Genomic DNA, 22,752 nt, shown 5'->3' on the forward strand with positions numbered 1-22,752 from the left:
GGTGTTTAATACAAATATCATTAAAATAGATTAGAATAGAAGAGAATTTAGATATCGAAAATGAAATATATATATATATATATAAGAAATAATATAAAGCTGTTCGAAAATTTGCCATCAATTGTATTAATTCCATTTATCTTTTCATTTCGAAATAATCAAACATAAATAAAACAACGAAGAATGTAAATACTTGTATTATACTTCCAAAGTTTTCGTAAAAATTTAATCTTATTCAAAAAACAATGCAAATGATTTAAAAAAAAAATCATCTGTTCTGCGATTTACTCTGAACCGGATGCTGCGATAAAGATGTTATCACGAGAAACTACCGATTTATGACTATTTGAAACGGTGCTAAGAGAAGATAATTAATAATTCAAAGTGCAAAGATCGCCGGGTTTACGGCGAATGGAAGAGTTTAACGTCACTGTAAGAAGAACATGTTTGGCAACCTCAGAAGACTGATCGCCAATCGTTTAATTACTTTCTGCATGATTTCGCTATGACCCGATGGGTTATCAATTCTTGTCGAAATGGAAATAACTCGAGTTGGAAATAAAATTTTAAATAATTCCATTATTTTTTCGTCAATTCATTATTATATAATGCATTCAAGTGTATGCTGCAATCTAATGTGTAAAATTATTTAAAAAAAAAAAAAAAAAAAAAAAATAGGAAAGTTTGTGCATTGAAATGAAAACTAAGAAAATCGATATAAGGCTGGTAAACTGATAAAATCAATTAAGCTAGAGCCATGCATCGGATCGATAGCAAATATAAAACTAGCGATAAGCGGGATAACTAAATATCCGGTTGTAAAGGAGACGCATGACCGTGGGGCTTTTATCGCTAACTTCAACAATCGAAAGCACCGTCTTACCTCTTCACGTTAGCAGAGCTTAGGTTCATGACAGTTGCTCGAAATTGACGATGATCATTGACGATGCTACAGCAGACAAGCTGGTAAAAGATCGAACCAAATTTCTACCGCTGGTAGAATAATTACTCTTCTCGAGGAAACAATAGGAAATGACAACGTCCAACGTTTTTGAGAAATCAAGCAACCAATATAAATCTTACGCGAAGAGGGAAAAAATTAAAATTAAAGAAAAAAAAATAATAACAATGATAAAAAAAAATTGTAATGCAAATAGAAAAGATTTTCTTATTGCTCTACAAAGTCAATGGAGTCTCGATATTAATGAAATTATTGATATTAATAATAATGAAAAATAATGCAAGGGAGGGGACCAAGCCAGATATAATCGATCAACAAAATAAAAAAAAAAAACTTTTTAAAAAAATTAATTTAAAACCAGATGAAACGTCACACGATTCTCTTACCTCCTTCATTGCATCGTACGTCGATAAAATAAGAAACGCGATACTGGAACGATTAATCGTAACGATTTAGAACGATTTTTATCGGTTACGAGCATCTTTCGTAATAATTAAATGTCGCTCTGACTTTTGATCCGTGGTTCACGGGGACGACACTTTGAACACATTCGTCGATAGACTGCAATTGTGTGTCGAGTCGTGAGCTTTTGCGATGACGTTGTATCGTAAAAATAGATAAAGATAAATATTTACGATTGGTTTAACTTTAACTCGATAATCGGTAAAAAATTACAAATCTAGATTCACGATGGCTCGGGTTGTCTCGTGTCACAAATCAGAAAAGGAAGACAGAAAATTTATACCGTTTCCCCTTTATTTGAGATTCAGGCGTTTCGAACATACTCCAGCAGAATTTCCATCATTTATTTCGAACAATTCAGGGTGACGAAGACAATGGTGATCGGTGTGTTGAAACTTTAAACTCGATATTTAATTTCTCGGCAGTGTTTCATTTGAAAGGCGATAGCGATTCGATAGCGATTATTCGTGTATTCGTTGAAGCGAAATCAAGATTCTTTGAAGCAAAAGTGAACCCTATGTCTATCCAACTCTTCTCGTTCTTCGTATGAAATTTTCATAAAAGAAATTTTATTGTACCGAAATGAAATGATTATTGATCTTGAGGGAAACCTCGATTCATTCGTGCTTCAAAAAATCTCATTCTCAATGAAATTTCAATGTTCACGATGAAAATATAACACGAGAAAATTTCTCATCTCAGTGAATTTTATATTTTATCAATTCAATTTCTCCCCCTCTCTCTCTCTCTTTCTTTTCATTCTCTCTCTCTCTCTCTCTCTCTCTCTCTCTCTCTCTCTCTCTCTCTCTCTCTCTCTCTCTCTCTCTCTCTCTCTTTCTCTTTCTCTTTCTCTCCCAAACACTACAATCGATTAATTATTCATTAGATGCGCGCCAAGTGTTGACAGGTTGTTTTAAGATCGGTTACAAGTTAATCTAAAATGAAATTCAGATTATTTTATAATTGAGATGATATTTACGATTCTTTATCTTTCATCTAATTGGCCCTTTCTTTGGTTTTCATAATATATATATATATATATATAGCTCAGAATATATAATCGGTGTAATAATATAATCATATTATTAAGAATATCATTAACGTTGTTCATCAAATGTCACACACGATGTTCATGAATTTTTTTATCACAATATTATTTTTCGATTTTTTTTTCCCTTTTTTTTTCCTTTTTTTTTTCTTTCTTTTTTTTTCCCTCCCTTTCTTTTTTATATCAGGCAACAATCAATCGGTATTAAGCATCGGTGTCTTAAGTCCAAAATCGTATTTCCCTGTTTGATTAGGCCACTACGTTTCCACGATTATCGATGTTCTTACGAAATTGATATTACATTTACCTCCGGTTGATACACGTTATTTCCGGTTACCTGATTCTAATCTTACTAATCGATACTTGGGGTTATTATTATTATTATTATTATCATTATCATTATCATCGTTATTATTATTATTATTATTATTATCATTATTATCATTATTATCATTATTATTATTAATATTATTATTATTATTATTATTATGTACGTTTTGCTCCTGCGTCGTCTATTTACATCGTTAGCTATGGTCTCACACCTTCGTTTCCAGCGAGATTTGTGCGTAATGGCGGATAATAAATACGTGTGGAAGCGATAGGCGAAGACGGGTTATATTATCCGGAAATCCTAAGTGGCGAGATTCGTTTTCCTGATCTGGCAGATATACGGATATTTCATTTTCAAGGATTTCTTCGAAAATCCTTCGTTATTCGATAATTATCGTAGAGAGACGATCGACTAGGCACGACAATGAGAAATTTATTCAGATAGATTCGATATAAGCTCGTGAATAGATCGATAGAGTTTCATTAACTGGCTGAGATTGTCAACATTCGACTATCGATTCGCGTATCAAAATTTCGTGTTATATTCAAATAATTAGAAGATATATAATAAGAAAAAAAAAAAGGATTTATTTTAATGAACATTCGCTCGAAGAAGAAAGAAAGTTAAGGGGAATAACTTAATAAATTATTCTATTATATATACGCGATTACGATATCATTCTCGAGGGATTGTATCATTTTGTACGATATCATTATCATTAACGGCCAGTTAACGAAATTACCGTAACTTTCGTTCTAAAATTCTATTCTCCTCTTCTTCTAGTTCATTTCAAAAACTATTTGCGATAAAATTCTAAAATTCTCTCGACTCTTTGATCTCTTTTTATCGAAACGGATACATGATCAAGTAACAAGAAATCCCGCCACTTGGACGCCCCGTTTCTAAAGCCCATTCTTATGTACAAGATCTAAATGGAAGTTAGACGAAGCTAGGTCTAACGACAGGGGCGGGGGACAATGTGCTACGCGAGGATAGCCCAAAAAAAAAAAAAAAAAAAAAAGAAGAAGAAGAAGAAGACGAACGAATTTCTCGCTCTCCCCTCCCCTTAAGACTTTCTCAAAGGGGTGCTAGATTGCTGATCGTGATTCCTAACCTCGGTCGGTGAGCTCTGCTTCTCATTGACGCGATCCACGGTGATGAATGGCGTCACAGGAGGCGTTGTAGGTATCTTGCCCTGAGGTACCACCACCTTTTCGCAAATTTCCACCACCGTTCGTCGTCTTTCCGCAGGCAGTGCCTCTTCACCCACCGTCACCTGGTGTTTCGTGCTGAACGTGGGGTGCGAGATGTGTTTCGAGGATGTGTTCAGAGGATGTGATTGTTGTGATTCCAGGTTCGAAGATACGACAGGGATGCTCGTGTTCGTAGACGACACGTTGGAACCGACGGGGATCGGTATCTCTGACGCTTTTGGGAATTGGGGAGAGGACGACGATTGACCGGTTGGGCTCTTCGCGTTTGCCGTTCTCGATTTGAGTGACGGTGTCTTGGGCGAGGATGGCGAGGTGGGCGGGCTCAGAGAGGACGTGGAACTGGTCGGGGAGGATTTCGCGCCTATCGTTTTACGAGGAAGGGGGGTGGGGATTTTGGATGCCGCTCTTGGAGACGTGACTGGCGTGCTCTTCTGAACTTCTTTCGCGGTACAGTTCGAGGTAGACTCTAGTTGAAGGTTCGTTGGAACGGTTGCCACCCTTGCGGGCGACAGAGAAGAGCTGTCCGCGACAGCGGGGTCTAACGACACCGAGGACGAGCTCGTGATTTTGGGGGCCGAGTCCTGTTTCGAGACGCTCTGAACCTTTTCCTCGCCACCGAGATCGGACCCCTGCTCGTCCGCGAAGAGTTTGATATTCGACATCGTGGCGGTGTTCGTTTCAACGAAGGATGAAGAATCTACTTTGGCCTCGGTGTGCTCTTTGGGAACAGGAGGCTTCGGTTTGGGAAGCGTTTCGGGAGGTGAACGTCGGGGAGGTACTTTGGGACTTTGATATATGATCGGGCGGCTCGTGGCAGGGCAGGAGCGAAGTGTACTAGAGTTAGTAACCTCTATGTGTGCCTGCGATTGTGATTTGTTAGTCGACAGTTCCCCAGAAGTGTCAGCAGTACCCTAGAGAACCAAAGAGTTATTGGATAGATCGTACTACCTGCCCAAATCCCGTTGCCAAGAACAACAAGAATAGTAGATTATCACTCGCGATCGATTAAAATGTGTTTCAGGTGCAGTCGTAAAGTAACACCGACGTTTTCGTTGATGATCTTTTACGTTACAGATAGAATTGCGAGTCATATTTTTTTTTTTTTATAAACATTACAACGACGATCAAAATTAACATTACTTGACGACCGTCCTTCGCAAAACAAACTCGAACCGGATACTTAATACATAACACGATCAACATAACATAATTACTCCGGTAATATACTCCGAATATAATAGGAAAAGAGAACGTACGCGAACGACAAAGCAAACAGAACTTATTATATCCCACTCAATGGATTCGCTTTCTTTACATACGCCAGCCAAATCGATATAACGACAACTAACAGTAGATTTGCCCAGTAGAGAAATCGCCATGCAACACCGTCGTTACGCCTTACCTTCTTTGCCGTTACTGCGTCCGGTTGGCTGGCAGAAGTCGTCGAGATCTCGTTCACGGATACAGCGGTGCTCTGCTCTTGTTCACCGACCTTCTCGCCGCTCGCCGTCTCCTCGCGTGGCTCCTCGGCCTTCTCCTCGATCACCTCCTGCCTCTCTACGATCGTGTTGGCGTGCACGATATCCTCGTCGACCGGCTCGTCGGCCTGGCTGACGGAGCAACTCACGTCGGCCGTGTGAATACCCGAATCCTCGCGGTCGGTGTCGTTCAACAGTTCGGCGGACGACGAGGACGCCGGGTAACGCCTTCCGTAATCCAATTCCTCCAAGCTTTGCACGCGCTCGAACGTGTCGGGGCCGCTGGAAGCGTCCGCGTCCAGGGAGTCGAGGCTTCTGTGGAAAGCCGCTCTCGGCACGCGATACTCCGAGTCGGGGGACGAGCTTCTCTCGCTAGGAGTCGACGTGTCGATTCTGTTCTCTTGATCCCGGAAGCAGAGCGAGTGCTTGCCCACCGACGATCTCTTGTCGGCCGTTTCCTTGTTCCTGGCCGCGTCCAAAGCGCTCAGACGATCCTTTATCGATCTGGCCGACAGCTCGCCGTTCGTGTGCCGCGACTCGTGAGCCGCGCCAGGCGCCGACGACTCGTCGCTGCTGCTGTATTTCTCCAGGGTGGACAATCTGTCCCGCAACGGTCTCACCGTCTCCAACTCCTCGGCGCTCAGTTTACGATGAGCGGAGCTCTTCTCCCGCTCCAACGCCTGCTTCTCCAGATGGGACAATCTTTCGCGGATCGAGCTCATGTCGCCCGATAATCTGTTCAACGCCTTACTCCCCGCCTTCTCGCCGCTCTCCGCCTCGTGCTTCTGCTTCTCCAGATTCGAGAGCCGCTCCTTGATCGATTTCGTCCCGGTGAAATCGCCGGAGAGCCTGTTGTTCGCCTTCGTCTCGTTGCTCTTCTGCGATGCTTTCTCGAATATCTCCCGCCTCTTCAGGATATCGACCTTCACCACAGGTATCGTGGATTTCGCCTCGTCGGCCAAGCTCAGCTTCGAGCCGTTCGTCGATTTCGCGCTCTCAAGTTTCGAATCCAGATTGGCCAACGATCGCCTCGGTATGTTTTGAGACACTCGCGACACGTAACCTCGAATCGCGCCCTCGTACGTGTACTCCTCGGGCTCCGGGGAGCTGGTCGTCGCCGTGGTCGCCGAATCGTATTCTTGATTGTTGTTGTGACTGTGGCTGGTGTGAAACCCGTTACCGAAAGATTTCTTCGTCGTGGTTGCAGTCGTGGTCGCCGACGATGCCGTGATATCGCTGTGGATCACGCTCTCGCTTTGTACGTTGTCCACGTCCGAGTGATTTTTCTCTATTTCGCTGTCTCTATCGCTCTGGAAGAAGTTTGTCCAGTTTTTATTCCATCGCAATTATAACGGTAATTAGCAGTGCTAATACAGCAGTACAGTATCAGTAGTCAAAGTGAAATGCGCGACTCGATCTTATCACTCTTTCTTTATCTAGTATGGAAGAATGTTAGGGAAGACGACTCGAGAAAATATATATTTAGGATTTGAAGTTGAAAGCTTCGTTGGCAAAAAATTAAACAACGCATCGTGATAAAATATCAATAATATAATTATTACCAAAACGCTATGTGTGTCGTCATGTGTATCTCCACTAACCGAACTCTTCCCACTGCTGGTGCCTATACCAAGATCGCTCAGATCGTTGGCGTCCTCCTCGTGGTACATGGCCAGGCTGATGCTTAATTTCCGACCCCTGTTGCCCCTCTCCTCCATCATCTCCGAGAAAGTTTTGCTCCGACGACGCTGCCGATCGTGCTCCTCCAGCTCCAGTTTCTTCACCTCGACCACTCGCTCGATGATGTGCTCCTGGCGCTTCCTTCGACTGCTCTTCCAGTTGTCTAAATTCTGAACAGGAAAAGGAAAACAATTACTCGTCATTTTTCGTTTTTTATTTTTAGAAAAGGCTAATTTAATTTCATTATCGGAAAATAGCGTCGAATCTTACCGATTGCCAATCCTCGGGATCATCGCGGACTTCTTGCTTTATTTTCTTCACCTCCTGAACTTTTTGCAATTGTTCCTGAGCCGTGCGATACAAAGAGCACGGCCCTACTTTGACGAACTGAAGAGGATTGGTCGCTTGTTTGGGAGGCGTTTTCAACGTCGTTTTTAATTTTGGCGGTTCGTGTGTGATCTGAAACAGTAAGGAAATCATATTAGAAAGACACGTTTAAAATGATCTGGAGATAAAATCTTGTCGTGAATAATTTAACGTTGATTTCAGAAATTTTAAATTATCCGTAATACGATTTTTTTTTTTTTTGCTCCGAATATAAATTGAAAATGTTTCGTTAAAAATATATGGAACAAGAAGCGTAACAAAAAGGGAGTGGAACTAAGTGTGCGATGAGAATCGAAATAAGAACACAGAGAACGGAAAGGTGAGGGAAAAAAAAGTAATCAGATTCTAGTTTAACGTCGATAACCGAGTAAAAACTGTTGTGTTACGGCATCGCTGACTAGCCGGAAGCGGAATCACGCTCCTACGGTACTAAGCCTTTTCAAAAGCGAACATCGTTGCGAATCGTTGAGCGGTAGTTAACGACGATTGTCGTCCAGACTCTCTGGAAAATTGTGTTTCTTTCTTCCTTTAACTGTCATACCGAAACAAGCGTCACTGATGACGGGCGACATTTTAATTAATCCCTTTTCAATCTTTCATACGCTCTAGTAAAGACTTTGTTCTTTTGCAAAAAAAAAAAAAAAAAGAAAATCAAACTATATTTTACATTCTCTCATAGTAATAACTTTCTCAAAAATATATATCATTATCGTTAATCGAGTAAATAAATCGTTTAAAAAAAGAAAATCTCTATATTCGTCTAAATATCTCACTTGTTCACATTTTGCGTTCATTTTCGAGACGCAAAACGCGAACAGTTAAACAAAGATCCCTTTCAATTCCACGTGAATATTCGTGAAAACGAGAATACCGATGAATACGTTCGCTACTAAATCTACAACTTCCGACTATCCGACGTCCAAACTCGCTGCAAAAACGGCTCGCCTCTTCTCCATTCGCGCCTTCCATCGGGAAAATGGGACGCTATTTCCCGAGGCATTCATCTCGCACCCCCTTTAACGTTCCTCTGTCGGCCGGCTTCCTGCGGAAACGACAACCGTGGAAAGGATATATACCCACCATCCTCTCGTTTCGCCGCTCCGTGGCGGCGGTCTGCGAGGCGGGCATCCTTCGTTCCTTCCTCCTTCTCTCTCTCTTCTTCGGGGGAGCTCCTCCTCTTCAGTGTAGCACGACAGCTCGCGCGGTCGGGCCCATCCTACGCCTCGTCCCTGGAACAACAGGAAATCTTATTACAAACTTGACGAACCGAACGTCGGTCGATATCTCGAGAGAAATCGAGGCTGTCTATGAGGAGGCTATCCGATTTCGTATGAATCGAGCTGTTCAACACGTTGTCGAAGGGTGGAATCGATGTGTATACCGTGCATTTGCTTGATTTTTCAATGTGATTCCTTCCCGTATGAAAAATCGTCGATGTCGATTTTGAAGACGATATATCGAGCGAAGTTGGACGAAAGAGACGAGTAAAAAAGTCGATTTTTTGAACGTTGATTCTCTGTGGAAAACCACGATGTTGGTTTTAAAATAAGGTGAGAGGAATCATTCGTTAATCGAATTCGAGTGTGATTTTTCTTTTCTGGGAAATAATTGATGTTTTTTTTTTTTTTTAAGATAGACGTGGATGTGAAGTTTATATGTGGTTTGTCAATTACATATTTCTATTATTAAATGGAAAGACTGTTTCTATCAATTAGTTTCTTTTAATGATCTTTCTAGACTTCGAAATTAGAAGGGAAATGAATGGAAAGGGGAATATCTTGAAAAGGGAGGACACGACAAAGGGAGCAATTAATCTTGAAGGAAAACCGAGCAATCTAGAGGAGGGTAGAGACTTGAAAACTTGAGAGAGGGAAAGATATCGAAACCGTGGACAATGGAAATTGAAAGGAGATCCTTTACAATGAGAGAAAAGACTTGGCACAAAAAAGCAGACCGGTATGAAAATAGACGATGAAGAAGAAAGAAACAAGTCTGATGGAAATTTAATAACATTTTTTTCTGTGAAAATCAATATAATAGAATAAATCAATGTTTCCAATATTACTCTTATATTATTATAATAATTATCCAATTAATTATCCAAAGATAACAACGACAAGGGAGCAAACAAGAAGAAGATAGAGATAAAAGGAGAGTGTTCAAATTATAAAAATATCAAATATCTTGGGAGCAAATTTTTTTAACTTCTTATCGAGATAAACGAAGATCACCATGTTGCAGAATTCTTTCGGTGGAAAAGATAAACCGAGTAGACGAAAGAGAAGAGCACGAAAGATGGTATTAAACTGGTTCGGATAGAACGATTTTAAAAATTCGTTCGGGGAAAATGGAGCAAGAGAAACGATTATTTTATCAGAACAGGGCAGAGAATCGACTTTTGCTCGCTACCACTAATGAACTGACTAATTTACGATGCATCCACGCGACGAAATATCGAAACGATAATTAAGAAAGGCAATTTTAATGATTGTGCTGCTACACCGGCCTTGTAATAGTTGGCCAATATTGTTAACAGTGGAAGAAAATGAAGCGAGACTAATACGAGTGATTTATGATACATTTTAATGATTTCTCGCGAAATACATCCATATTCTATTACTTATTTTGCGGGATGTGTAATTAATTATCCACCTCGCTTCCCGTTTTCCATTTCGCTTATCCTTCTTCAATAAGTTCTCAAATAATTAATAAGTTTTTAAATTTCTAAGTTTAAACAATCAAAGTCGAGACTAAGATTTCGTAATGTTGTACAATTGAAGGTAACACAAAGTTTCTATAACGGAGCAACTTCTTTCATCGATATATTTCTTCCGGTCTTTATTTCGCTGGGCATATATCGTTCGTCGAGTAAATATTATTACAGAACGGCTATGTTTGCACGATGCATCCGTTGCGAACGTTCTATTTCGGACGTATAACCTCAACTCTCGGTGATCAGCTGAAAGCATCTCAAGGCTGTTGATTTTTCGAGTTGATTTAATTCCTTGAACAATCGTGCAAAAACCTAGGAAATATCGTATTTATCCTTTTTCTTTTTTTTTTTTTTTTTTTGAAAATTCAAAGAGATTTTTCGTAATGACGCAAAATAATATCGAGAGAAAAATAATAGTAGTATCAATGACGCGGAGGAAAGTGTCTTTCGTTCTATTAATTCGACAAATTATGTTTGCCGGAAAATTAGAAAAACAGGTGACCTGTGCATAATAAACAGGAAACTAAGAAAGCTTAGGCATAGCATGAATAATCGGTAATAGCCTCCAAGCTTGCTAATCGTTGAGAACGAGAATATGCAAAATCATGTGTAATTGCATGCGAGCTTGTTTATTCATGGAAAGAAATGGTTATTATATACGAGAGGCGTGCGTCGTGGGAACGAAAAAAATGGCATTACACTATTTTAATCGTTTCATTCCTCTACGAACTACATTTTCCGCCAAATAAATCTAATAATTAAATACGTAAATAAATTTACATATATAAATATTTCCTATGATATAATAACTTAAAAAAAAAAAAAAAAAGGAAAACCTCAAAGTAGCACAACGAAATATTCAATTATTTCCAAATTGATGACTTCCCTTGATTTGCTCGACAATTCTTCAACAAAAGTTTTATCTTCCATTAGAAATTTATGTATTACTCCGAGAAAGATGATCACTCTATCGATTCGCTCTTCACGAGCCAATGCATCCAATTCGTTGAATGCATGGATGACTCCGTTGTTCGTAAAAGTTTCAAGGTATCGCGCGTAGCTACTGTACCATAAAATTCAATGTTAACAGAGAATAAATCCCTTTGTGTTTCACGATGAAAACCCAAGATTCTCGCAACACCGATAAAGTTACGGAAATGGAAACATCGGGTTAATCACTTTCGAGGTAAGAAAAAAAAAGGAAAAAGTACGCAAAAACTAAGAAAAACACATTTACCTTTTCACAAGTCGTTAACAAGAATCGTAATCCATGCAGAAGTATTTTTAAACAACGCCAACCAAGTTTATAGATGTTTACTTTTTAAGCGAGAATTTTCCTCTCGGCGCGTTTCCTGTTTCTTGAAAAAGGTTATGTTCGAAGTATAGGTTAAGTCACGTGTTGCGTTGAAATAACTGTTTGGTAACTATCGACTACATGCAATAAGAAAATATAGCGTTCGCCTCGTTTCGAATATTCGTACGTCTCAATTTTCCATCCTAATCCTAATTTTCATTTGCCTAATCTCGCCCGATATTCCTCCATCTCGAAGGAAATCGCAAACGAACAAACCAATGCACAGAAACCACGGATATATTATATTTCAAGCTCGACTCACTTCACGGCTCGAATCGATATATTCCACGTTTCTCGAGTAGAAACTTCTCCCTAACGCCGGATAGCAACATTCGAAACTGGCGAAGAATGGTGAAGAACCGGCGACAGGTCTGCGACCACGATGATGCCGACACGCTCTGTATCCCCGGACCGTGATGGCACACGAGGACAGAGAGTCGAGGAGGAACGGATCAAAGGCAGCGGGAACGTCGCCGGAAATCAGGATATATCGATATGGCGGCGTGGATATACATTTCGCCGTGGAACGAGTTGCATGTACACCTTGATATGCTCGTAAATCTTGACTTGGATGCAAAGATATTATCGATCCTGAAACTCCTCCTGTGATCTTAGTATATCTTCGAGGTCATTTCCTCGCCGTTAATTGGATGCGCGCTCGTTCTCGAAACGGTGCAACTTTCGGAAATTTATATTTCCTGCGTGCTAACCTCGTCGATTTCCGGCGATCATGGCAGTCGCTTCACATTATTTCGAACGAATGTTTCGAAAAAGATGGATCGTGAAATTCGTGATGATTTATGACTGTTGTTTGACGGTTACGTCGTCTTCCGTAAAGAATTTTTTAAGTTAAGAGAGTTATTAAATTTGCACAAGATTTGAAAATTTTACGATTAACAGAAATGAAAGTTAATATGTTTACACAATATTCTCCAGAAAGAAGGAAAAAGGATGTTTAAATACAAAAATAGAGATAAATAATGAAAAGGATGAGGATCGAAACAGTGGAATAATAATCAGTAAGCACCGAGACGACCTGCAACGCCTGTACGTCCCCGCCTCGTGAAAGGCAAGGCACGTTTGTTTCTTCTGGCAGGGCTGATCTGCATGTCAAAGAGGAGGGAGGGCCGGCAAGCGCAGCATATTGACACAAGAGACCTCAAGGAGGTCCAAGGCCGGTTTTACTTGCCTCCAAGGGATTCCTGAGCAGTGACTCGTCCGAGAACACGTTTCTTCCGCGAGCGTACGCCCGGAATGCCGGGTACAATGTGCTCGTAAACGAGTCACGGAAAAGCGTTCCGCGACCACTCGTATAACTGTGATCGTTCTTGCGATCGTTTTCGCGTAGATCGTATGGAGTACGACATTGCGGGTCAACGCAACTGTATATCTATCTACGGGCTATAAAAATGACGTGTCCTCGTATACGCGTGCACCTTTGCCGCTTCGAGTCGAATACCTCTTTCGAAAATTCCTTTTCCAATTTTTATCCTTCGTCTATGAATATATTTCTCGATGATCGTACGATGATCTCGCTACAGAGATTGGATAAATTGATTGTTTTCGTTGTCTGTCAATTTTTGACGATTGTAATTGTATAAATGTATCGATGGTTTTTTGAAATTTTTTTTTTTTTTTTTTTTTGGAATAGAAAGTACAGTGAAAGCTGGTTTCAAAAAAAAAAAAAATGATACAGCAGGGCGAGAGCCAACGTTGTCCAATTGTTAAACTCGTTAGAGCGAATAAAGTTCAGAATTACCTTGATCCCGATAACAGAAGAGAAACCATATTCGTCTTTAATAGCAAGTATAACGTATTGGAAATTTCCTAACCTGATTATCGTCCCCTCATGATTACCAACCAATTCCATTGGACAATGTTCTCCACGCGCCAACGAGCAAACGAAATCGGTGGCTATCAGAGATTGCCGGTTTCTTTTCCGCGTGAAAACGCTCTATCGAACGAAAATTCTCGTTCCACCGTCATAAAACAAATCGTCCAAAATAGCCATTAATCTTTCTCGATCGCTGAAAGCAACCTCGATATTTTAACTAGACCGACGTGCACAATGGAGATAACGAAGCCGAGGGAAAATGGAGAACGCCTCGTTTCTTGTCGGCTGAACGAGCTTTTATTATTTGACACTGGACCGTTATATATATTAGAATAGATACAGAAGATTGAAGATTTTTAATTCAAGAAATGCGACGAAAATTCAACTTTTCGTTCAACTTCGAAAAAATGGAATGAATCCTCGATCAGAAATTAAAAAGTGACAAAGTTTCGTATACGATTTCTCATAGAAATCGTTTGAAATGCACGATATACGTGGTACGTAATTCACTCGAATCGAAAACGATAAAACGTGACGGTGGAAAACGGGGATAAGGAAAGATAGAATTAAGGGATTGGTGCGCGCGAATATTCGTTAGAGCTCGACGAGGTGTTAATGCCCTGGTGGCGAATACCGGCTAAGAAGATTACGCAGATTTGCGTTTAACGTTTCGATATTAATGGCGGTGGTGGCGAGATATCGCGAGGGAGGAATAGAAGGAGGTATTGCGCGGCCTTAAGAAGATGAAAGGGTAGGGGGTAAGGATCTTAACTCATGCCTAAACATGAAAGCTACCGAGAGTCGACTTAGCGCGAGTTATATCGTTTCGCGCGTACTTTGCACCGGGCTGCTTTAAATCGCAGTTCAATGCACGCGATACCAATGGGCTACGATCTATTCTGGTATTCCGCTTGGGAAAAATCAGTGTTTTTATAGACACCTACTGTGACTGAATACGAGATTTTATGGGACAGTTCAAGAAATCATGATATTCGTATTTTATTCTCAATATTTCTTTTTCAAATTTATGGTGTTGCGTGAATCGAACGTGTTTTCCTTATTTCGATTATCGAAATTATCACGATACGATTGAAAGTTTAATTGCATTTCTTGCGAATCTCTTGCTAATTCGTTTTGCATAATAATTGGAGCAGAGATATCAATATTAATAAATATATTTCTTGATTCATTATAAGAATAAGACTATTTTGAGACTATCCTCGTAATTGTCGAAATTTTGAGCAATGATATCTACATATTTTTCATGTTTCAAAGTATTTTATTCCTCACTGAATTTGTTCTGTAAATCACATTTATCACGTGTATCAAGGTTTTAATCAAATAAAATGATAATATTTTAAGAAATCGAAAAAAATTTGCGACTTATTTTTCTTTCTTTAAGTTAAATTTATAAATTTCAAATTCCAAACACAATTTTATTTAAGTATAATTCTAATGATGTTATATAAATGATCGTATAATCATACAATTTTTCCTTCCCGCGTTTCTTTGCCGATCCATCATCCCCTTCAAGAAGAATCAGAAAACGAGATCGGTGCAAAGAAGAAAACAAACGATAATTCGGATTGTCTATCACTTTTATGCATCCTGTACAATCATTATAAGGAGCATTATTAATTTCATAAACTGTCACAAGAGTCGACTAAACGATCGTTTCGAGACGAGAAACGTTAACATCGGTACGAGCACACAATCGCGATCTTCTTTAATTGCCACGTAGCTAACCTTAATTACACCTACGATCATTTATCTAATCGTACGATCGTTATTTGTACCGGTGCAAACGCGTCGTTAATTCTATGTGATAAAATGTCGTAGGAATTCGAAGATCGATAGATCGTTTTTCACCAATTGTGCGGATCTTTGAAGAGATCTAAGAATTCATTATTAAAATTTATTGAAACGAGATCCTAATTAGAATTAACAAAACGTTATAATAATCAATTTTTTATTTCGAAATCGATCCTCAAAATTCCAGTGCATTTTTCATTTTTTAAATGTGTCTTGTAATCTCGTAATTATGAAGTAAGAGAAATTTTGAATTACAAAATGTTTGGAATTTAGCGGTGAAAAAATATTTCCAGGAAAAATTATATTCAACACGATGACGAAAACATTGGTGAAGTTTTGAAGATACTCTCAAAGAGATTTAAATCATTTTAAATTTTTAAATCGGATCGAATCTCTTGTTAAGATAACGTTCAAATATTTTTCTTCGAATCGTTGTATATTTGTAAGTAACGTCAAAACTTGGTTGATCGTTTGATCTTCTTTTTTGATCACGATCGTTTTATAATCCTCGATTTCAATAAACATCGATAGCCCTCAGAATTTCTTTGAATTTAACGATCTAACTGTTAATCCACGTGAAATATCTTGTTTCACGCCTGTTGAAGAATAAATGTAATTTCCATTGAGGTAACAAGCAATGCATATGTAGTCACAGTTATTGAACGCGATAAATGAAAGAAATAAAAAAAAAATTCGTGTTAGGACTTTTAGACATCAACTTGTAACATTTCAATTCTTTCACATCATTTAAGTAGTACGAGAATTTTATATTTGGTAATTGAATATTCAAGCTTCATAATTGAATAATAATAAATCTTATAACTATTATTAGACATAATAATTAAATCTTGAAACTTATGCTATTGTTAAACTTACGTTATTTTTAAATTAATTGTTTGCAATTTTTTTTTAAAACGATTATTACTGCTTCTTCTTATAATATATATGTTAATTTTTACTTTTCTTTTTTTATATCTTTTTAATATCTCGCAACCATCGCGAATAATTTTGAATTAATGTTTGTTAATAAAGTTGCCTAATATTCTTTGGAGAATTAAAAAAAGAAGAAGAGCGATCCACCCATTCAAAAATTTCATCACTCGCAATTTTATTCCTGGAACAAAACAATTCGAACATTCGATCAACGATGCGCCTCGAATGCGTTTTTTAATTCGTCAAACCTTGGCGAAGTAACAGTATTCGTCTTTTCCTATTCGCCGAGGGTAACGCAAACCGCGTTGTTTTTAACGGTAGTCGAGTTATCGTTCCGCCGTCTTTCAATCTCGGTATCGTTCCGCGTTCCTAATCTCAAGAATCTCGATACTCCGCTCTAGCTCCGTCCATTTAATTCCTGTGGGAAACCTTTTTGCATTACGAATTCATCACCCCGCCCCGTAAAGATTAAACGGCTCGATACGCGATTATGAAAAGGCCCCCAAGCTCGGAAATCCACTTGGAGAGTCCGCGGAATTCAATCGTGCGATGAGATTGAAATGTCATTACAATTTCTGACAGGAAATTGAAAATTGAGGAAATCTCGCAACGGGAAGAGAGGATAAAAAGTCGGACGATAATTGGGGGATTATAATTTAATCCGAGTCTGAAAATTATGGATGAAGATCGTAGATTTTGATGAATTTCATTTTATTAATATTAACGGAATATGGATTCAATTATTTGATTAAAATATATCGTGTTGTTCGGAATATATAATAAATAAATTATAAAAAGAAAAAAAAAAGGATAACGTATTCATTTATGTAAAACATAAATATATAAAGTAAAAATATTTTCATAAAGATCTACAATTTGGTTATTAAATTAAAAAAAAAAAAAGATATTTGAATTAACTTGAAAAAAATGTTAAAATGTTATTGAAAGCAACAATAATAATACAAAAATATCATTTAAATTTCAAAGAATATTTTTTGCTAAAAACTATCGTTTTCCCCAACTTTAATAAAATACCATCCAGATATTTTTCTCTTAAAATGTTAAACCGATTACGAAAGATCGCTCGTTATCCAACCAAGCTCGCCAAAGCCAGAGGCCATATAGTTATCGAAATTTCCTTTTTGAAATTCAAATTCTTCACCGGTTCGTGACACGGTCGTGAAAGGGGTTCGCGATCGTTTTTCGAAGAGGATTCTTGCCCCGACGCAACAAAAGACGCTGGCAACTCGCAATTAAGGTTCATCGAACGGACGACGTAGCGAGATGGCGGCGAGGGTGTAATAAAAACGCAGGAATGAAGATAAAGGAATTTCTGGCGATTGGGTCGTGACCCCTTCGGCCCCACGATGAACCCTCGATATACGGGCCGACATTGCCATATTGCACACGTACCGTGCATTAAGATACGCCACGAATCCGAGGGGATACATCGAGCAAAAAGAAGAAGAGTAAGGAGAGGGAAGAGAGGAAGAAATCTACGGGAGATTCGTAGACGATGCGGAGGGACAAGAAAAACGAGCAACGAGCTTCCATCCGACTTTTTTTCTTTTTTTTTCCTAGATCGAGGATACTTCGCCATCGTAAAATTTTCTCTATCGTGTCGATCGTTGATTTACTATCTTGCACGATGCTTATCGAAACGGAGAAATGTTTTTAACTCCTTTTTAGGAACGGAAGAAGAGGAAAGAAGACATTATATATTAAGATACTTAATAAATTATACAGTTTGGTCTCTTTCTTCCTTCGATTAAAGTGATGCTATTGAGCAATTGAAAATAGTGTCTCCTCTCGATTGCTCTGCCCAAAGCAGATACGAATCCTCTTGAAAATTGAAATAATTAACATAAGAGGTATTCGTGTGAAATAGCGATATACAGCTACTCGGTGCTCATCTTTAAATAGAAAACGGTCGACAATGTAGGCCAACGCAGCGAGAGAGGTCAAGAAACAACAAGAAATCAAAGTGGCGAACATCACCGATCTGGAAACTCTCTCTCTTTGAACTCGTCACGGTCCGGGGAACGTCCAAGCTTTTACGCCCCCTCTAATGAGAATATTTACACGCGTCTCTGCTCGGATTAACTTCACAATGAAGCCAAGTGGAGTGTTCTCTCGAGGATCGTTAAGCTGAAACGACTTTGAAACGTAACGACGTTTCGTTTAAATTGTTTAAAATATATATATATATACATATATTGCTTGAAAAATCGAGAAGAAATTTCTAAATTCGAGGATAAAGAGGATCTGATAATAATACGATCGATCGAATAATCATACTCTTGTTCTTCTAACGTGATGAATGAGTTGCGTTTTACACAGTAGAATCCATCAGAATTTTTAAAATCTTCCTCGATCACCATGTTTTTACCCCTCTAATTGACTGAAATGTATAATTTGTGCAAAGTATTTAAGGATAAATCTGTTACATTCTTACAAATTGAATAAAACATAGATAGAAACATGCTGTTGAAAGAATTTTGGAATTCAAATGTAAAAAAGAAGATAGCAATTCAATAACAATGATTAAAAAAAAAAGTAGTTCGCTTCGAATTGCTGCCCATTCTAAGAACTTGGCTCAAATATACTTTGAGATTCGCGGTAACAATTCGCCCAAACTTTTTACCCAATTTCGAGGAAACGTTGCAGAGTAAGTTTGAATGTTGAAGAGATCGCCGATCTGATCTATGCCACAAGAAAACTACTAATGTATCCGTGTTCCCATTTTCCTCTTCGTTTTTCCTTTTTTTTCTTTCTTTTTTCTTTCTTTCTTCCTTCCTTCCTTTTTTTTCGCCAGCCGTGCAAACGTGCCCCTGGAAGAAATGCCGTAACATTTTATGGTGCATAAAACGGTGACTTTATGCTAACACAATTCACGGTCTCAAGTGGGTCTTTTATTAATCTACGTCATACCGTTTTACGATTATCACACAACTATCTAACTTGCACCGTCGTCGAATTTAAGTAGAGGCTTAAGAAACTCGTTAAATCGTTTGCTGTTTAACAAAAATTAATGTTTATTTCGTAATCTATCCACAACAGTGCTCTTGCACCCGACTTATCTCTATTCGATTTTTAACCGTCCCCACGGATTTCGTTTACGCGCCACTTGAATTCGTAATAATTGTCACAGTAATCGAAATTTATGGAAAATTCGATTCAACCATCGTTATTAAGCTATTCGAAACTTTGTCCAATCTCTTTACCCTTCTATTCACCCCTTAATTAACTTCTGAAAAAAAGCTGACAATGAGAAGAATCGATCCACCAATCTTTCTATTATTTTCGTCTCGTAAGGTAAGCGTGTCTGTGGAACAACGAAGCCGCGATTCTTCGTAACGTATGTCATACAGATTATGTCGAATTAAAAACGGTTAATTAAATCGATTAATCAAGTCGGTCAACACAGAAGCTCTCATATGTTAAGTTACATTAAGTTCCATCGGTTAATTGGTGGAATTCTACGTTCCAGATCGCAGGAGGCGAAAGTTACTCTCGATATGGCCTCGAGACCTGGTCGGTATATCGTGCAAATATTAATAGTTATGGCGTACCGCGTGTTTACCGATGGATACTATTCTACCGCGTACCAATCATCGATACGCGTGCACGGTGCAAATTACATCGTGAGAGAGGCAGCAGTATCCTCGGTGTAATTTTTTTTTTTTTTTTCTCATTTCACCGATAAAATTTACCGGAAATATAACCTTTACGAATTACTGACTGTTGAATAACGAGCGAGAAAATTTTTGCGTTCATATATTATTAAATATATCGATGAACAGAGCTGTTCTTTATGAACAGAGGAAGTGGATGAAGAAGGATTTAATAATCGGACGATGATTATAAAATATAACAGGGGATGATTTTAGAAACTCTTTTAAAAGCAATGAAACAAAGGAAGAGGGGGGGATTTTGTTACACGACATTTTTCTTTTTCCTTCTTTTTTTAAATTTAAATAACATGGACGGTCGATGAAAAAAGACCGAGAGAAGGAGAATAGAAAAGAAAAGGAAAAAAAAAAGGAATTACAACTGTCGGTTGTTAATTAGTGAGTGTCTTCGCGAGTTGTGTTGATCGTAAAAAGAATACGTACTACTTTCAAAATGTCATATAAGTATTAAATATCGCAAACACTTCAAGGAAATATGTGTGTATGTGTTTACGTGCACGAGTCTATAAATCTAGCAATAGTTGTTGTTGCATAAATAATAACCAAATAGAAATATCAAACCGAAGTTATTTATTATTGTCGTTCAAACGTACGTATCCATACACAACGGATAACATTTACGGTAAAGTTATCGAGAAGGGGAGGGAAGGAGGGGGAGGAAGAGGAGGAGGAGAAGGGGGAAAAAAAAATAAATAAATTTTCAACAATTTTGCAAAAGAATTATCGCTCAAAGTGACCAAGGAATCGTAAATATATCGCGTATATACCATAAAATGTTTGCAACACCGAGCTACGTGTGCAACAAAGTTTATCTCGCGCGAGTTATCGTTGCCTTGGCGTTACGCCCTCGTGTTCGGGTTCATCGAATACCGCCTTAATGAAAAGATATATGTACCATAAATTCTCGCATGCGTTTCAATTCCCTTTCTTTATGCGCTCCGCTATTTCGTTCGTTACAATTTAAGCGTTGCACGCGAGGCAAGAAAAGCCACGAAATCATGCACCGTTGAATGCACGCACCCCTCGCAATTCCCTCCAAGGTGTATACAAGTAGACATCGTCGTCGCTCCCTTGGATCGTAAAATATGGGCGAAGAATCTCCCCGGCCGAGGAAATTCGAATTCTTGGTGGTTGCTCCGCCACGAAATGATACGTTGAATTAATGAAACGGTCCAGAGGTTGCATCCTCCGCTGGAAGGGACGGATCCAGGAGGAACGAATCCAGTTATACCGGACCAGGGAAGATATATCGAATGGATTTAATTGGATCAGTGAATTTACGCTGATTAAATTGTCGACGGTGGAGAAAAATTTCGTTATTAATTACGACAAAAATCTTTTTTCTTTTCCTTTTTTTGTTTTTCGAAAAGTTGAAATATTATTCGGGAACTCGAAAATTGTAAAATTTTCACGTAATACGTCGAGAAATCTAGTATAACAGAGCGGGTGTATCGTTGAAAAGAACGATATTTGCGATTATAGTCGCATCATCATTATTATTATATCTCCCCAGCTTTGTCACAATTACAGCGCGGTATAACAATGCTCGCGTTATGTCCGACCAGTTACGAACGTATTCTACTTCGAATGTATCATCCACCTTGACACACACTCATTTTCCAGAAACTCTATAATCTCTATAATAATCATCTCGAATCATTTGAACGCAAAATATTCCTTTTTATCTCTTCCCTCCCCGAGGTGTGCAGCAATTCCCAACACACGTGTAATCCACACGTGTCTGACTATACACGGGCACATTCCACTGAGAGAGAGAGAGAGAATTCTTTTTTGCCACGTACACTAAGGAATAAGTCGTATTATACGGACACTTCCTGAGATTATTATCGAGTATCGTTTAGAAGAAGATACAACAACGTGGAACACACGTTGTACGGTAACGTCCATCACGAATCATAGATTATTCTCTCCCTTCGAAGGGAAAATGACAAAGGTATCGGAGGAAGCTTGATTTCGCTGCCGGCGGAATCACGCTGATGGCCAACACACGCGAACAACGTTGCCCCGAGACGCAACGATAGACACGCTCCCCGTCACGATTCGCGTGATCACGTGTGTACGCTATTCTTCGTGGATGCACTGATGGGCATAAAACGTCTGGAGCTATCAGAAATTCTTGAGGGAAAAAATTTTACCTTAACGACGAGTCGGGGCATTTACAAGTACGGGGATATTCGATAAAATAATTTCTTTCTCTCGATTAAATCGAACTTCTCAGAGTCTATCCCTCCTCTTTCTGATACGTTCAATTATAAATATTTAATTTTTTAAATATTAACGTGGAATATTTCAAGATGCACGAATAATAGGTGCGTAAATAAAGAAGAAATAAAAATTTAGAAGATCCTTTGTTATGGAAATAGTATTTAAAAATATTATTACATTCGATCGTCTCTTGGGTAATCCATTCTTATTAAAATGCACAAAAGAAAATGCATAATTCAACGATCTTTCTTCCCCTCCTCTTCCTCCTAAACATTTCAAAATTGCAATCGAGAGAATACCACCACTGCTGGCAAAATCCATCAATTCTAATAACGTTGCCAGCCTTTAAACTCGTCTTCCACCAGAATTTTATTCATCGACAAACGCTAGGGGAAACAGACGCGAAAAATTCCGAGGCAACGATTCGACCCGGCACAAAATTTCCAAACGCGAATCCAAGCGATCGAAAGGAAAACGTGTTTGTACCCTAGACTAAGCTACGTAGCCGCCTCTCAACACGTGTGTCGATACGTTCGTGTGTGCGTTCGCCCGAGGAGCGGTGGCTAGGTCACGGTCAGGGCGATGCCCTCTTCCTTCGGAACAGAGAAGAGAGAGAGAGAGAGAGAG

General features: G+C 38.9%; 1 protein-coding gene across 15 annotated transcripts in view; it reads right to left on the minus strand.

Annotated features, from left to right (window-relative positions):
• The window catches only part of smash (smallish), a 112,214-nt gene that overhangs the window by 8,538 nt on the left and 80,924 nt on the right, over nucleotides 1-22,752 (minus strand). For 7 of the 15 annotated variants that reach the window (XM_012488300.3, XM_086915382.1, XM_086915383.1 and 4 more), the window contains 5 exons: nucleotides 8,642-8,790; nucleotides 7,445-7,633; nucleotides 7,057-7,344; nucleotides 5,419-6,804; nucleotides 3,917-4,927 (listed from right to left, as the gene is read on the minus strand). In XM_012488300.3, the coding sequence (XP_012343754.2) occupies nucleotides 3,917-4,927; nucleotides 5,419-6,804; nucleotides 7,057-7,344; nucleotides 7,445-7,633; nucleotides 8,642-8,689 (2,922 nt within the window). In that variant the 5' untranslated portion in view covers nucleotides 8,690-8,790. Of the gene's footprint in view, nucleotides 1-3,916; nucleotides 4,928-5,418; nucleotides 6,805-7,056; nucleotides 7,345-7,444; nucleotides 7,634-8,641; nucleotides 8,791-11,511; nucleotides 11,878-18,851; nucleotides 18,871-22,752 lie in introns of those variants that run through there. The other 8 variants (XM_012488302.3, XM_086915387.1, XM_012488304.3 and 5 more) reach the window with 6 other exon arrangements.

Source organism: Apis florea, unplaced genomic scaffold, assembly GCF_048593485.1.
Source record: "Apis florea isolate Af1SG1 unplaced genomic scaffold, ASM4859348v1 contig_3774_pilon, whole genome shotgun sequence".
NCBI lineage: Eukaryota > Metazoa > Arthropoda > Insecta > Hymenoptera > Apidae > Apis > Apis florea.